Source organism: Salvelinus namaycush, unplaced genomic scaffold (genome assembly GCF_016432855.1).
Source record: "Salvelinus namaycush isolate Seneca unplaced genomic scaffold, SaNama_1.0 Scaffold28, whole genome shotgun sequence".
NCBI lineage: Eukaryota > Metazoa > Chordata > Actinopteri > Salmoniformes > Salmonidae > Salvelinus > Salvelinus namaycush.
In genome coordinates this window covers 437,275-453,239 of record NW_024059674.1, presented here as the reverse complement: position 1 = coordinate 453,239, position 15,965 = coordinate 437,275, and the positions used below count along the sequence as shown (strand labels likewise).

Below are 15,965 nucleotides of genomic sequence, written 5' to 3'. Positions count from 1 at the left end.
TCATTCCTCACAGTTGTTCCATCATTCCACTGTAGTTCCATCATTCCTCACTGTAGTTCCATCATTCCTCACTGTAGTTCCATCATTCCACTGTAGTTCCATCATTCCTCAGAGATATTGGGGGTAACAGATGTTACATTTGAAATGGTTCTTGACATGCTGAACAATACTAAGGGGGGAGTGTTTCAGCATGATATACATACAGTTTAATGGGGTAGGAGGGTTGGGGAGTGTTTTGGGGGGGAGGGGGGGGGGGGGGGGCTGGTAGAAGTTAGTATTTGGTTGTTATGATATTTTCATGGTGGTACAGAATTGGTCAGATCATGATTGATCGTACAGTCCAGAACAGTAGGTGGCGGCATGCACTTAAACGTTTGTTTGCGGACCGCCAAGATGCCATAGAAAAAGATGAACTGGTGGTGGCGGTAATGCAGAATGAGTCGGCAGGAGAGTCTAGTATGAACCGGAAGTTAGACCGGAAAGAGGAAATGACTAATGTAGCTAACTGGTAGCTAACCATGAATATATTATTTAGTGTACAGGTAAATATTGTCAATAATTCCTCAGGTTTCTATCAAACTGTAACGTTAGTAACACGCTAGTGTCCCAAAGAGCCTTCTGCTGATTTGAGGTAATGCGGATAGACAGAAGAATCTAACCCGGAAGATGGCCGGGATGAAAGAAGACGCTTCTGTTGATAGATAGCTAGCTTAGCTTGGTAGTGTGTGAAAGGTGTCCGATATCATTTGATGTCGTTTAAATTAGACTTTGATATTGCCCAACTCGGACTATATAAGTGGAGCTAGCGATATTTTCAACGACAATTTCATACAGTTTTGCTATCTGGTATAGGAAAGTAAATTATATAGCTACCGTTGGCCTAGCTAGTTAGCTAGCTGAGTTGTATGGAAAGTAATCCGCTAGCTAATGTGACCTCGTGGTGAACTGTCGGGGATTTGAGGAGAATCTGCTTTAGTTTAATTCAGTGACCAAACTCTTTCATAGGAAACTATTTCTGAAGAATTCACGATGAATGAGGTGAGTGACTATAACTAATGCTAAACCAGTCGGGATGGATATGCCTAAAGTATTGGCTAGTTAGCTAATTCATTTAGCTATTTATTAAAGCGGAAATCATCAGTTGAAACAATCACATCTTGCTTCCCCTCTTTAAAGCTCATAAAAAGTTGAGGGGTGGCCTGAAGAAATGTAACCACTCTCAAATTCATAAACAGGGCTATTGATGCAAGCACTGACCATCCATGATATGGGCTATTGATGCAAGCACTGACCATCCATGATATGAACATGATAGTTTTAACCATGTTTTGAGGTTATATAGTGTTTGTTTACATTTAGTTTGTTTACAAACATCGGAGTAAAACAAGTTTAGATTTTGGGTTCTGATGGGTATATATAACTAATTCATTCTTATTCTTTGTTTTAGTATTCTGCGGACCCGTCCAACCCCCATCTCTCCTGCTCCACTGAACCCAACCCTCCAGAGTCACTGGTTCCTGACTCTAACCATAGAGACATCGACAACTGCAGTGAAATACCCAGATTTAACATTGTAGTCAAGGAGGAGGAAGACTGGGACATGGATAATACTGGTAAATAAACATGCTTAATTAATTAAATCTCAGAGATTATACAGTTCCATTCCATATATAGCAGTTTAATTGGTAACACTTTATTTGGATAGTCCACCTGTTGATTTTCTACAGACTATCAGTAGCATGTCAACTAATACATTTACATAGTAATTTAGCAGACTCTCTGATCCAGAGCCACTACAGTAGTGAGTCATTTAGCAGACTCTCTGATCCAGAGTCACTACAGTAGTGAGTCATTTAGCAGACTCTCTGATCCAACGCCACTACAGTGGTGATTCATTTAGCAGACTCTCTGATCCAGAGCCTCTACAGTAGTGAGTCATTTAGCAGACTCTGATCCACTAGCCCTAACCTTACCCTTATTCTAAACATAACCCTGGCCCTAACCTTACCCTTATTCTAAACATAACCCTGGCCCTAACCTTACCCTTATTCTAAACATAACCCTAACCGTAACCTTGGCAAGCAGTTGCTTATCAACAGATAGTGTGACCATCTGTATAGCAGCTACATATGGACTATCTGTTTATTTCAATAAAAAGTTAATTGTTTATGGAATAAAAACACAGGAGAATGACCGATAATAGCTGGAAAATAGTAATACGTTTTGTTTACCCCTGAATTCTTCCATGTCATTTCAGCCATGACACCCACCATCACAATGATTCTTATGAAATAGTGTCTGTAGTTAGTAACAGGTAAGATTAGCATTCCTGCAACATTATTTTGTTGAAATTACATTTCATCTCTGAGAAATGAAGCTAATTGATTGCATCCAAATTGGCCCTTTTGATTTATAGGATTCACATACTAGTCAATAAATACCAACATCTGATCTGGACCAAACCTATTCCTACCATTGAGTAAGATGCACTACATGGACATACTTTTAATTAGTGGATTTGGCTAATTAAGCTGCACCCGACAGGTGTATAAAATCAAGCACACAGCCATGCAATCTCCATAAACAAACATTGGTAATAGAATGGCCCGTACTGAAGAGCTCAACTGCCCCGATCAACTGTAAGTGCTGTTATTGTGAAGTGCAAACGTCTAGGAGCAACAACGGCTCAGCCGCGAAGTGGTAGGCCACACAAGCTCACGGAACGGGACTGCCGAGTGCTGTAGAGCGTAAAAATCGTCTTGTCCTCAGTTGCAACACTCACTACCGAGTTCCAAACTGCCTCTGGAAGTAACTTCAGCACAATAACTGTTTGTCGGGAGCTTCATGAAATGGGTTTCCATGGCCGAGCAGCCGCACACAAGCCTAAGATCACCATCCGCTATGTCAAGCGTCGGTTGGAGTGGTGTAAGGCTCGCTGCCATTGGACTCTGGAGCAGTGCTAACACTTTTTCTGGATTGATGAATCGTGCCGGAATGCATAGTGCCAACTGTAAAGTTTGTTGGAGGAGGAATAATGGTCTCGGGCTGTTTTTCATGGTTCGGGCTAGGCTCCTTAGTTCCAGTGAAGGGAAATCTTAGAGCTACAGCATACAATAACATTCTAGACGATTCTGTGCTTCCAACTTTGTGGCAACAGTTTGGTGAAGGCCCTTTCCTGTTTCAGCATGACATTTCCTCCGTTCACTGTTCCTCACCCCCAATGCCAATTCCTCCTTTGGCCGCCTTTCCTTCCAGTTCTCTGCTGCCAATGACTGGAACGAATTGCAAAAATCACTGAAGCTGGAGACTCATATCTCCCTCACTAACTTTAAGCATCAGCTGTCAGAGCATCTTACAGATCATTGCACCTGTACATAGCCCATCCAACTACCTCATCCCCATTTTGTTTTTGCTCCTTTTCACCCCAGTATCTCTACTTGCACATTCATCTTCTGCACATCTATCACTCCAGTGTTTAATTGCTAAATTGTAATTACTTCGCAACTATGGCCTATTTATTGCCTTACCTCCCTTATCTTACCTCATTTGCACACACTGTATATAGACTTTTCTACTATATTATTGACTGTATGTTTGTTTATTCCATGTGTAACTCTGTGTTGTTGTTTGTGTCGCACTGCTTTGCTTTATCTTGGCCAGGTCGCAGTTGTAAATGAGAACTTGTTCTCAACTGGCCTACCTGGATAAATAAAGGTCAAATTAAAAAAAAAAAAAAATTAATAAAGTGAGGTAGGCCGTAGAGGCGAATAATTACAATTTGGCATTAATACTGGAGTGATAGATGTGCAATTATGTTTATATACTGTTTTACCGACTTCATATGTATATACTGTATTCTAGTCAATGCTCATCCTATTTAACTACTGCTGTACACACCTTTTCTATTCATATACTGTCAATACACACCATCCTATATAACTACTGTCTATACACATCATCCTATATAACTACTGTCTATACACACCATCCTATATAACTACTGTCTATACACACCATCCTATATAACTACTGTCTATACACACCATCCTATATAACTACTGCTGTACACACCTTTTCTATTCATGTACTGTCCATACTGTCTATACACACCATTCTATATATATTCCAGACTGTTCTGATACATTTTGGTGGGATTTGTATGTATTGTTTTGTATTGTTAGGTAATACTGCACTGTTGGAGCTAGAAACATAAGCAGTTAGCTTCACCTGCTATAACAACGACAGAATACTCTGTGTAAACAACCAATAACATTTGATTTTATTTGATTTGGAGGTTTAGAATATCCCTCTGGTGGTTAACCTGGCACAGTTAGCCCTAAGCTATCTCATGGGAAAAGCTAACATGTAGCATTTTCGGGAAAAGTATGGATCCTATAATTTTACAGTATTTATTTTCTGTTTAGTCAGGAACAAACATTTTGACTCAGTCAGGGTGTTGACTAATTTGAGTTAATCCATACTCATGTCTTTACCACAGCAGAGAGACCTGACCACTGCTCTGACAGTGAAGGAAGTCCCTCTACATCAGGACTACCTGAACAACACCAGGGGAATCACACAGCTAAGAAGATTCACTTTTGTTCAGTGTGTGGAAAAAACTGTCACAAGTTATCAAAACTACAAATACATATGAGAACTCACACAGGAGAAAAACCTTACTCCTGCTCTGTCTGTGGGAAGCAATTCAGTGAGAAAGGAAACCTGAAAAAACACCAGACAATGCACACAGGAGAGAAGCTGTACAGTTGCTCCGTGTGCGGGGAAAGTTTCTCTTTATCGTCAAATCTTACCAAACACCAGAGAACACACACAGGAGAGAGTCCAGTGTCTGTAGCTGTAGAAGAGTGTGGTTTTACATCAGCACTGGTTATCAAAGAGGAGGAAGAGGATCCTGCTTTTGGTAAGTTAACCTCTCTAGGGTATGTGGGACGGTAGCGTCCCACCTCGTCAACAGCCAGTGAAACTGCAGGGCACCAAATTCAAAACAACAGAAATCCCATAATTTAAATTCCTCAAGCTTACAAGTACTTTACACCATTTTTAAGCTACACTTGTTGTAAATCCAGCCTAAGTGTCCGATTTCAAAAAGGTTTTACGACGAAAGCACACCAAACAATTATATTAGGTATGAGCCAAGTCACAGAAAAAGACAGCCATTTTTCCAGCCAAAGAGAGGAGTAACAAAAAGCAGAAATAGAGAAAATGATTCACTAACCTTTGATGATCTTCATCAGATGACACTCATAGGACTTCATGTTACACAATACATATGTTTTGTTCGGTAAAGTTCATATTTATATCCAAAAATCTGAGTTTAGGCAAGACGCTACTGTATTAAAATGATTTACTATGAAAATTACTATAAAATCAAACTTTCATTAAATCACACATGAAAGATACCAAATTAAAGCTACACTGGTTGTGAATCCAGCCAACATGTCAGAATTCAAATAGGCTTTTCAGCGAAAGCATACGATGCTATTATCTGAGCATAGCACTTATAGTAAACAAAAGAGAGAAAACATTTCAACCCAGCAGGCGCCACACAAAACGCAGAAATAAAAATATAATTCATGCCTTACCTTTGACGAGCTTCTGTTGTTGGCACTCCAATGTGTCCCATAAACATCACAAATGGTCCTTTTGTTCGATTAATTCCGTCGATATATATCCAAAATGTCCATTTATTTGGCGCGTTTGATCCAGAAAAACACCGGTTCCAACTTGCTCAAACGTGACGACAAAATATCTCAAAGGTTACCTGTAAACTTTGCCAAACTACTTTTGTAATACAACTTTAGGTATTTTTACGTTAATAATCGATACAATTCCATACAGGATTAAAACGATATGTAGCATGCCTTCTGTTTGATTGAAGCGCATGTCCAGGACACCTGGAGTGCCTAAACTTCAAGATGGCCGTATTTCTTCATTACACAAAGGAATAACCTCAACCTATTTCTCAGGACTGTTGTGGAAGCCGTAGGAACTGCAAGCAATTCGCTTAGAAATCTGGTTTCCCAATGAAAACTCATTGAAAAGACAGTGACCTCAACAACAACAAAAACATTGAATGGTTTGTCCTCGGGGTTTCACCTGCTAAATAAGTTCTGTTATACTCACAGACATGATTCAAACAGTTTTAGAAACTTCAGAGTGTTTTTTTTATCCAAATCTACTAATAATATGCATATCTTATCTCCTGGGGATGAGTAACTGGCAGTTGAATTTGGGTATGCTTTTCATCCAAACGTGGAAATGCTGTCCCCTACCCTAGAGAAGTTAAAGGGACTTATTCTGTAAGGGTTTGAATAGAAAAACATTTGTTTTTATCAATCTTTATATTACTTTGTTATTCTAAGGGAAAAGTATATATCGTTACAGTTCCACATTTTTACATAGGATTGAAATGAAAAACTATCTTATCCCACAGCAGAGAGACCTAACCACTGCTCTGACAGTGAAGGGAGTCCCTCTACATCAGGACTACCTGAACAACACCAGGGGAATCACACAGCTAAGAAGATTCACTTTTGTTCAGTGTGTGGAAAAAATTGTCACAAGTTATCAAAACTACAAATACATATGAGAACTCACACAGGAGAAAAACCTTACTCCTGCTCTGTCTGTGGGAAGCAATTCAGTGACAAAGGAAACCTGAAAAAACACCAGACGTTGCACACAGGAGAGAGTCAAGTGTCTGTAGCTGTAGAAGAGTGTGGTCTAACATCAGCACTGGTTATCAAAGTGAAAGAGGAGGAAGAGGATCCTGCTTTTGGTAAGTTAAAGGGACTTATTCTGTAAGGGCAGGAATTGCCTAACTTTTAAAAAAAATCAATCTTTGCATTATTTTCAGTTATTGAAAGGGAAAAAATATACAGTGGGGAGAACAAGTATTTGAAACACTGACGATTTTGCAGGTTTTCCTACTTACAAAGCATGTAGAGGTCTGTAATTTTTATCATAGGTACACTTCAACTGTGAGAGACGGAATCAAAAATCCAGAAAATCACATTTGTATGATTTTTAAGTAAATAATTTGCATTTTATTGAATGACATAAGTATTTGATACATCAGAAAAGCAGAACTTAATATTTGGTACAGAAACCTTTGTTTGCAATTACAGAGATCATACGTTTCCTGTAGTTCTTGACCAGGTTTGCACACACTGCAGCAGGGATTTTGGCCCACTCCTCCATACAAACCTTCTCCAGATCCTTCAGGTTTCGGGGCTGTCGCTGGGCAATACGGACTTTCAGCTCCCTCCAAAGATTTTCTATTGGGTTCAGGTCTGGAGACTGGCTAGGCCACTCCAGGACCTTGAGAAGCTTCTTACGGAGCCACTCCTTAGTTGCCCTGGCTGTGTGTTTCGGGTCGTTGTCATGCTGGAAGACCCAGCCAGGACCCATCTTCAATGCTCTTACTGAGGGAAGGAGGTTGTTGGCCAAGATCTCGCGATACATGGCCCCATCCATCCTCCCCTCAATACGGTGCAGTCGTCCTGTCCCCTTTGCAGAAAAGCATCCCCAAAGAATGATGTTTCCACCTCCATGCATCATGGTTGGGATGGTGTTCTTGGGGTTGTACTCATCCTTCTTCTTCCTCCAAACACGGCGAGTGGAGTTTAGACCAAAAAGCTCTATTTTTGTATCATCAGACCACATGACCTTCTCCCATTCCTCCTCTGGATCATCCAGATGGTCATTGGCAAACTTCAGACGGGCCTGGACATGCGCTGGCTTGAGCAGGGGGACCTTGCGTGCGCTGCAGGATTTTAATCCATGACGGCGTAGTGTGTTACTAATGGTTTTCTTTGAGACTGTGGTCCCAGCTCTCTTCAGGTCATTGACCAGGTCCTGCCGTGTAGTTCTGGGCTGATCCCTCACCTTCCTCATGATCATTGATGCCCCACGAGGTGAGATCTTGCATGGAGCCCCAGACCGAGGGTGATTGACCGTCATCTTGAACTTCCATTTTCTAATAATTACGCCAACAGTTGTTGCCTTTTCACCAAGCTGCTTGCCTATTGTCCTGTAGCCCATCCCAACCTTGTGCAGGTCTACAATTTTATCCCTGATGTCCTTACACAGCTCTCGGTCTTGGCCATTGTGGAGAGGTTGGAGTCTGTTTGATTGAGTGTGTGGACAGGTGTCTTTTATACAGGTAACGAGTTCAAACAGGTGCAGTTAATACAGGTAATGAGTGGAGAACAGGAGGGCTTCTTAACCTGTTTGGCGTGCAAGCCCGACACCGGTACACTTATGACAACAGCCAGCTCAAAGTGCAGGGCGCGAAATTCAAAAAATTTTTTTTTTAAATATTTAACTTTCACACATTAACAAGTCCAATACAGCATATGAAAGGTACACATCTTGTGAATCAAGCCAACATGTCCGATTTTTAAAATGTTTTACAGGGAAGACAAAATATGTAAATCTATTAGCTAACCACGTTAGCAAAAGACACCACTTATTTACTCCAACAGTTTTTTACTCCATCAGTAGCTATCACAAATTCGACCAAATAAAGATATAAATAGCCACTAACCAAGAAACAACTTCATCAGATGACAATCTGATAACATATTTATTGTATAGCATATGTTTTGTTCGAAAAATTTGCATATTTCAGGTATAAATCATAGTTTACATTTCAGCTACAATCAGAAATTGCACCGAAAGCAGCCATAATATTTACAGACACCAACGTCAAATACCTAATTACTCATCATAAAACATTTCTGAAAAATACATAGTGTACAGCAATTGAAAGACAGGCATCTTGTGATTCCAGACAATATTTCCGATTTATCAAGTGTTTTACAGCGAAAACAAAATGTAGCGTTATATTAGCGTAGCCACAATAGCCAAAAACACAAGCAATTTCCCAGTAGCAAAAGTAAGCGATCGTAACAAACAGGCAAAAGATATATAATTTTTGACTAACCTTGATTTTCTTCCTCAGATGACAGTCCTATAACATCAGGTTATACATACACTTATGTTTTGTTCAAAAATTTGCATATTTAGAGCTGAAATCAGTGGTTACCCATTATGCTAACGTAGCTACTATTTCCCACAACGTTCGGATATTTTACTGACACTTTTTCTGACACACATATTCTGACCAAATAGCTATTCATAAACATAACTAAAAAATACATGTTGTATAGGAAATGATAGATCCATTAGTTATTAATGAAATCACAGTGTTAGAATTCTAAAAATAACTTCATTACGTTATGCAGCTTCGGTATAGCTTAGAGTAGCCAAAACGTTGGCCGCCCACGACTAGTACACAGTTCAACAGATATATGAAATAGCATCATAAAATATTTCTTACTTTTGCTGATCTTTCATCAGAATGTTGGACAAGGTGTCCTTTGTCCAGAACAGTCGGTGTTTGGATTTAGAACCTTCATTTTCCCTCTCGATTTAGGAAGCGCACTTGCCAAGTGGAACAAAGTTCTCCAACGTCAACAAAGTCAGAGAACGGAACACAGCAAAACTCCCGAAAATTTTTCAATAATCTGATGAAACTATATTGAAAAAACATACTTTACGATGATATGGTCACATGTATCAAATAAAATCTATCCCGGAGATGTTAGTCGTTCATAACGACAGCTAAACAGAAGGCAAATCCATGTCCCCTTTCGCGCGCTCCAGAAACAGGAAGTGGACGGTCACGTCAAACAAAGAGCTTTTATTCCACCTCAGACCAAGATAAACACAACATTTCTTCTCTCACCGCCTCTTGACAACCAGGGGAAGGTGTATGAAGTGTACGTAGACTCTTACGTATCATGCCCATGTATAGGCAGGAAGTTGAACAGAGCATCGATTTCTGACATTCCACTTCCTGGTCAGGAAATGTGCTGCAGAATGAGTTCTGTTTCACTCAGAGAAATAATTCAAACGGTTTTAGAAACTAGAGAGTGTTTTCTATCCAATAGTAATAATAATGTGCATATTGTAGGAGCAAGAATTGAGTACGAGGCCGTTTGAAATGGGCACGATTTAACTGGCTACTCAATACTGCCCCTTGCAGCCATAACAGGTTAAAGAAAAACGAACAGGTCTGTGAGAGCCGGAATTCTTACTGGTTGGTAGGTGATCAAATACTTATGTCATGCAATAAAATGCAAATGAATTACTTAAAAATCATACAATGTGATTTTCTGGATTTTTGTTTTAGATTCCGTCTCTCACAGTTGAAGTGTACCTATGATAAAAATTACAGACCTCTACATGCTTTGTAAGTAGGAAAACCTGCAAAATCGGCAGTGTATCAAATACTTGTTCTCCCCACTGTATATAGTTAGTTCCACAATACACATTGTTTATCCATCCCATCTTATCCCACAGCAGAGAGACATGACCACTGCTCTGACAGTGAAGGAAGTCCCTCTACATCAGCACTACCTGAACAACACCAGGGGAATCACACAGCTAAGAAGATTCACTTTTGTTCAGTGTGTGGAAAAAACTGTCACAAGTTATCAAAGTTACAAATACATATGAGAACTCACACAGGAGAAAAACCGTACTCCTGCTCTGTCTGTGGGAAGCAATTCAGTGACAAAGGAAACCTGAAAAAACACCAGACAATGCACACAGGAGAGAAGCTGTACAGTTGCTCCGTGTGCGGGGAAAGTTTCTCTTCATCGTCAAATCTTACCAAACACCAGAGAACGCACACAAGAGAGAGTCATGGTCTTATACCAGCACTGGTTATCAAAGTGAAAGAGGAGGAGGAGGATCCTGCTTTTGGTAAGTTAAAGGGATTTATTCTGTAAGGGGTTGAATAGAAGAAAAAAAAAATGTATACATAACTTTTAAAACTATAGTGACAATTCCACATTTTCGCATCGTTTATCCATCCAATCTTATCCCACAGCAGAGAGACATGACCACTGCACTGACAGTGAAGTGAGTCACTCTACATCAGGAGAACCTAAAACAAAACAGGAGAATCACACAGCAAAGAGCTCTCACTGCTGTTCAGTGTGCGGAAGAGATTGCCAAAAGCTATCATCACTGCTAATACATATGAGAATACACACAGGAGAAAAACCATACCCTTGCTCTGTGTGTGGAAAGCAGTTCCGCGTAAAAAGACATCTTCAAGACCACCAGAAAGTGCACACTGGAGAGAAACCTTACGTCTGCTCCAAATGTGACAAGAGGTTTGGTTTCGCCTCAGCCTTGAAAAGGCACCAGTGGTTACACGCAGAAGAGAAACCTTACTCCTGCTCTGTGTGTGGGAAGGGCTTCGGCCGTCCAGATCAGTTAAAGGACCACTCTCTGCAACACGCAGGGAAACCCCACTGCTGTTCTGTGTGTGGGAAGTGTTTCAGCCGTCCAGATCAGTTAAAGGACCACTCTCTGCAACATGCAGGGAAACCCCACTACTGTTCTGTGTGTGGGAAGTGTTTCAGTGAGAAGGGGTATCTTGAAGACCACCAGTTAGTGCACACTGGAGAGAAACGACACCCTTGCCCTGTCTGCAAGAAGAGTTTTGTAAGATTAGCAGGCCTTAAAGTCCACCACAGATATCATACAGGAGAGAAACCTTACAACTGCGCTAAATGCGGCCAGAGCTTCATTAGTTCTCAAAAACTTCAGAGACACCAGAAAACACATGTTGGTTTACCACCTGTTGAGTTTCAAAACCCTGTTACAATTGAAGGAGAGAGGGAGGGAGAATATGAGGAAGAGGAAGTTGGTGGTCTGATTAATTCAGATGGAGAAGAGGTTGGTTGGGATCTTCATCGTCTCGGTAAGTGGAAGCAGAACAGCCATGAATTACATTAATACAATATTGACTTTGAATGAACATCGCTCTTTTATTTAAAAATCCAATGCAGCCATTTTTTACTCCATATGAAATCATTTCTGGGTAAAAAGTAAGTACCTTACTGTGATTGTTTTCAATTAAAATGGTAAAAAATAAACAAGCAACATCTCATGCAAGGATTTTGCTGGGACTGTCAGGGAGTTGTCTGAGTAGGGAGGGGAAACCTGAAAACTAGCTGTTATTAGCAGAGAGGTTTGGAACTCTCTTATTGGTCTGTTAACTACTTTACCGTCTGGTGATGTCACCAGGCAGGCCAAAACTCCATCCCACCAAAACAGGCTGAAAATTCAAACAGCTCTTGCACTAAAAGGGTATTATCATAATTTCACAGTATTTTTTTTCCAACATCATAGTGTGGAAATGTGTATAAAAGACAGGAAATCACATTTTTGACTGCACTGGACCTTTTAACCTATGTTTTCTCATTCACTCAGACGGGATTTCGGAGGGGAGAGCCTCTACATCAGGAGAACCTAAAGAAACCTAGGGGAATCTCAAAGCTCAGAGATACAGTTGCTCTGTGTGTGGGAAAGACTGGCTACGGTTATTTGATCTGAAAAGACAAAATGACAACGCACACAGGAGAGAAATCGTACAGCTGTTTTGTTTGTGGGAAGAGTTTTAGACGAGCAGACCTCATGAAGCTACACTTTTGGACACACAAAGGAGACGCATGGAGAGAAACCTTACCCCTGTTCTGTCTGTGGGAAGGCTTTAGCAAGATCAGACCTTTAAAATGCACAATACAGTTCATACAGAAGAGAAACCTTACAGCTGTGCTGAATGTAGCCAGAGCTTTTTGCCATAGTTTGTACATCTGCGTTGTTATATTGCTTATATAGGTCTATCTCATTAGTATCTTATTAATAATTTTAGGTAATATAAGAATGATGCATTTAATTGTTTTTCCTTACTTTGTGTGTAATAATTATCTCTGGTGATTTTCTCCATGGGGGGGTTGAGATAGAGACCCAACAACATATTATATTATAGTATCCCTTCCTCGTAACCATGTTTGCCAGTGACAGTCTCTTCCCGTTCAAATATTTTTGTTAATCAAAAAGTTCAGTAATATACCCATGTAATTCCAGCTCATATTGCAGGGTTGTTTTCCCTTTTCAGTGCGTCTGTCCGTCTATAAAAGTGAATCCTTGTGATTGTATTGTCCTTCCTTTTTAGACCGCGTAGGCCTAATAAAATACTTCAAATAGCAGGCTAACCGCTGAGTCTGGGTTTCTGTCTTTCTCTGCGGTTAAGGCCTCAACATCATCTGAATTTCTGTCGCTGCCCATTTCGTAATTGCTGAATGAATAGGCCACATCGCAGCTCTTTTTCTTGCAGTTGCTTATACTTTAGAGCTAAGTGTTAATTATAAAAGAACAATAATTTTGTGAATTTACTGAACGTGAATGTACTAATGTGTGTGTGTATGGCTTCAAAAGTTAAAACTCGTGTCGACGTTCATTATTATTGAAGGAGAATGCCGTTCTTATCCAGTTAGACAAATCCACAAGGAGTCAGTAGAAACCATCCTTATTGAAGCTAGTCGGCCATCAGTTCCACTCGGACAGATTCATGTGTAGACCCTAAAAGTTTGTGTGCAACGTTTGTCACCGTTTATACTTCATTTTAATGTATTGTTTACAGTTACATTGTAGTGGCTTTGCTGGCATTCATCTAAAAAAATGTGTTTTCCCCAACAAGGTTGACGTGCTGAAGTCACCACTGGACAACATTATTATTGAGACCTGTAGCTACACGTTGCATGTTGTCCACGATGAACATGTGACTAAATCCAATGGATCTTTCAAATCTCCACGGTAACAGAGAGCAGGAGGTGCCATTTGACAGAGAAGCCTTGAGCGACAGAATGGACTCTTTCTCGTTAATGTCCCAGCCCCCTTATTATCTCAACCAATCATGGGCTGCTTCTTCTTCGATGAGGTTTAACAGCAGTTGGCATCCAGTAAATGATGCATTACCGCCACCTACTGGACTGGAGTATAACTCCCTTATACTTTGCTTGGAAAAATAAACAAATTCCCTATCCCATCTAACACTCAGTAAAATAGAAAAGGAAACACCACCCTACTCCACTATTTAAATCTATTTAGTCCTACTTCAGGTCAACAACCTGAAAGGATGGGACACCACCACTTAACACACCCTGTAACTTTTCTGACGTCAAGTCTCTCACACACAAATACCTCTGCAGCTGCCACCACAACCTCTATTTTCTGTGACTTACGTTACATTCCTTCAATGCAGTTGATAACCATTGCTATAAATGCTAAAAATCTATTCTTACTTAAACATATACAGTACCAGTCAAAAGTTTGGACACAACTACTCATTCAAGGGTTTTTCTTTATTTGTACTATTTTCTGCATTGTAGAATAATAGTGAAGACATCAAAACTATGAAATAACACATATGGAATCATGTAGTAACCAAAAAAGTGCTAAATAGATCAAAATGTATTTTAGATTTGAGATTCTTCAAAGTAGCCACCCTTTGCCTTGCTGACAGGGTTGCACACTCTTGACATTATCTCAACCAGCTTCATGAGGTAGTCACCTGGAATGCTTTTCCAACAGTCTTGAAGGAATCCCCACATATGCTGAGCACTTATTGGCTGCTTTTCCTTCACTCTGCGGTCCATCTCATCCCAAACCATCTCTATTGGGTTGAGGTCGGGTGATTGTGGAGGCCAGGTCATCTGATGGAGCACTCCATCATAGGAGATTCTATTGACTGCTCTAACTTATGCCCCCTCAATCTCCTTCACCCTTACAGGGCACTCCAGGAACTCAGGATTGTGATCCCCACCACAAATGCCACACTGTCGTCCTTCTACACACCGTTCTTCCTTATACACTTGAAACATGGCCAGATCCTTTACTTCCTCTGCAGTGGTTTGGGAATGAAAGCTCTTACAGTGTATCTGACATAACCAGGCTTCACATGTGTAGGTAGATGCTCTTCATCATAAAACAACAGGATCGACAGACTTTCTTCTGTTTCTCCATTCAGACGATGGGAACCAACCACACCAGGAATTGTCTTCATGTATTCAACCTGAACATCCGTCTTCACCCCAGATGACTCCTCTGACGAGTGTTCTACTCCCAAGTTCAAAGCACGATACTTCTGTTGTCCGGATTCTCTTGAAGCCCACTGCAAACTTCCTCTGTTCTTCAGAAAAACAACGAATCAAAATAAGACCACTCCTGGTCACTCTGACAGACTCCACTTTCCCCAGTGTGTATTTCACATATTCAACGTTTTCAACACCTCAAACGGGTTTCCCTACATATGCATCCTCACTCAACAAATGCATCCGAACAAGAAGCGAATCGTTATCATCCATAGACGTTTACCTCCACTCCAATTTTAGACAATTTCATTGGTTGTTCCAGTTTTTTTCCGACACTACTGTTGTCCATTCAGGACATTAATCTTCAACCAACTTTGAACTTTGAACTCAGCGTCCCCTAATTTAATCCACCTGCTTTTCCCTGGTTGACAGATATTACAGTTGGGATGAAGTGCTAATACAAAAATCACCACCAATCACGGCGAGGCTCTGTATTTTCTCTGCGTCTAAACAGCTTTGTGATTTCACATTTGTATTTATATTTACATATTATATACGTTTGTTATTGTATTTATATTTACATATTATATACGTTTGTTATTAAGGTGCATGAAAAGTTGACATGTTCAAGAAGAAGAAAAGAAAAAACATTTTGTTGACGTTCAAACGTCTCTCCTGTGAAATAGTGACGTTGCGTCATGCGCCCAGCTTCCTGTAACGGGGCACATTGATGAGCTCCTGAACTGGTGGGGAAGGTAGGAAGTAAGAGCAGCCAGCTTCCTGTAACGGGGCACATTGATGTGCTCCTGAACTGGTGGGGAAGGTAGGAAGTAAGAGCAGCCAGCTTCCTGTAACGGGGCACATTGATGTGCTCCTGAACTGGTGGGGAAGGTAGGAAGTAAGAGCAGCCAGCTTCCTGTAACGGGGCACATTGATGTGCTCCTGAACTGGTGGGGAAGGTAGGAAGTAAGAGCAGCCAGCTTCCTG

The 15,965-nt window shown here is 40.6% G+C and overlaps 1 protein-coding gene across 4 annotated transcripts; it reads left to right on the top strand.

Annotated features, from left to right (window-relative positions):
• The first annotated feature begins 482 nt into the window (after positions 1 to 482).
• On the top strand, positions 483 to 13,091 carry LOC120039565 (zinc finger protein 883-like). 4 transcript variants are annotated; one of them, XM_038984980.1, is made up of 7 exons: positions 483 to 542; positions 1,448 to 1,613; positions 4,499 to 4,921; positions 6,455 to 6,799; positions 10,390 to 10,794; positions 10,922 to 11,803; positions 12,316 to 13,091. In XM_038984980.1, the coding sequence occupies exons 1-7, from the start codon at positions 519 to 521 to the stop codon at positions 12,366 to 12,368; spliced, it is 2,298 nt and encodes a 765-aa protein (XP_038840908.1). In that variant the 5' UTR covers positions 483 to 518; the 3' UTR covers positions 12,369 to 13,091. The 4 variants fall into 4 exon arrangements, with proteins under 4 accessions (XP_038840908.1, XP_038840911.1, XP_038840910.1 ...); XM_038984981.1 differs by having other exon boundaries at positions 508 to 1,038; XM_038984983.1 differs by lacking the exon at positions 6,455 to 6,799.
• Positions 13,092 to 15,965: the final 2,874 nt, after the last annotated feature.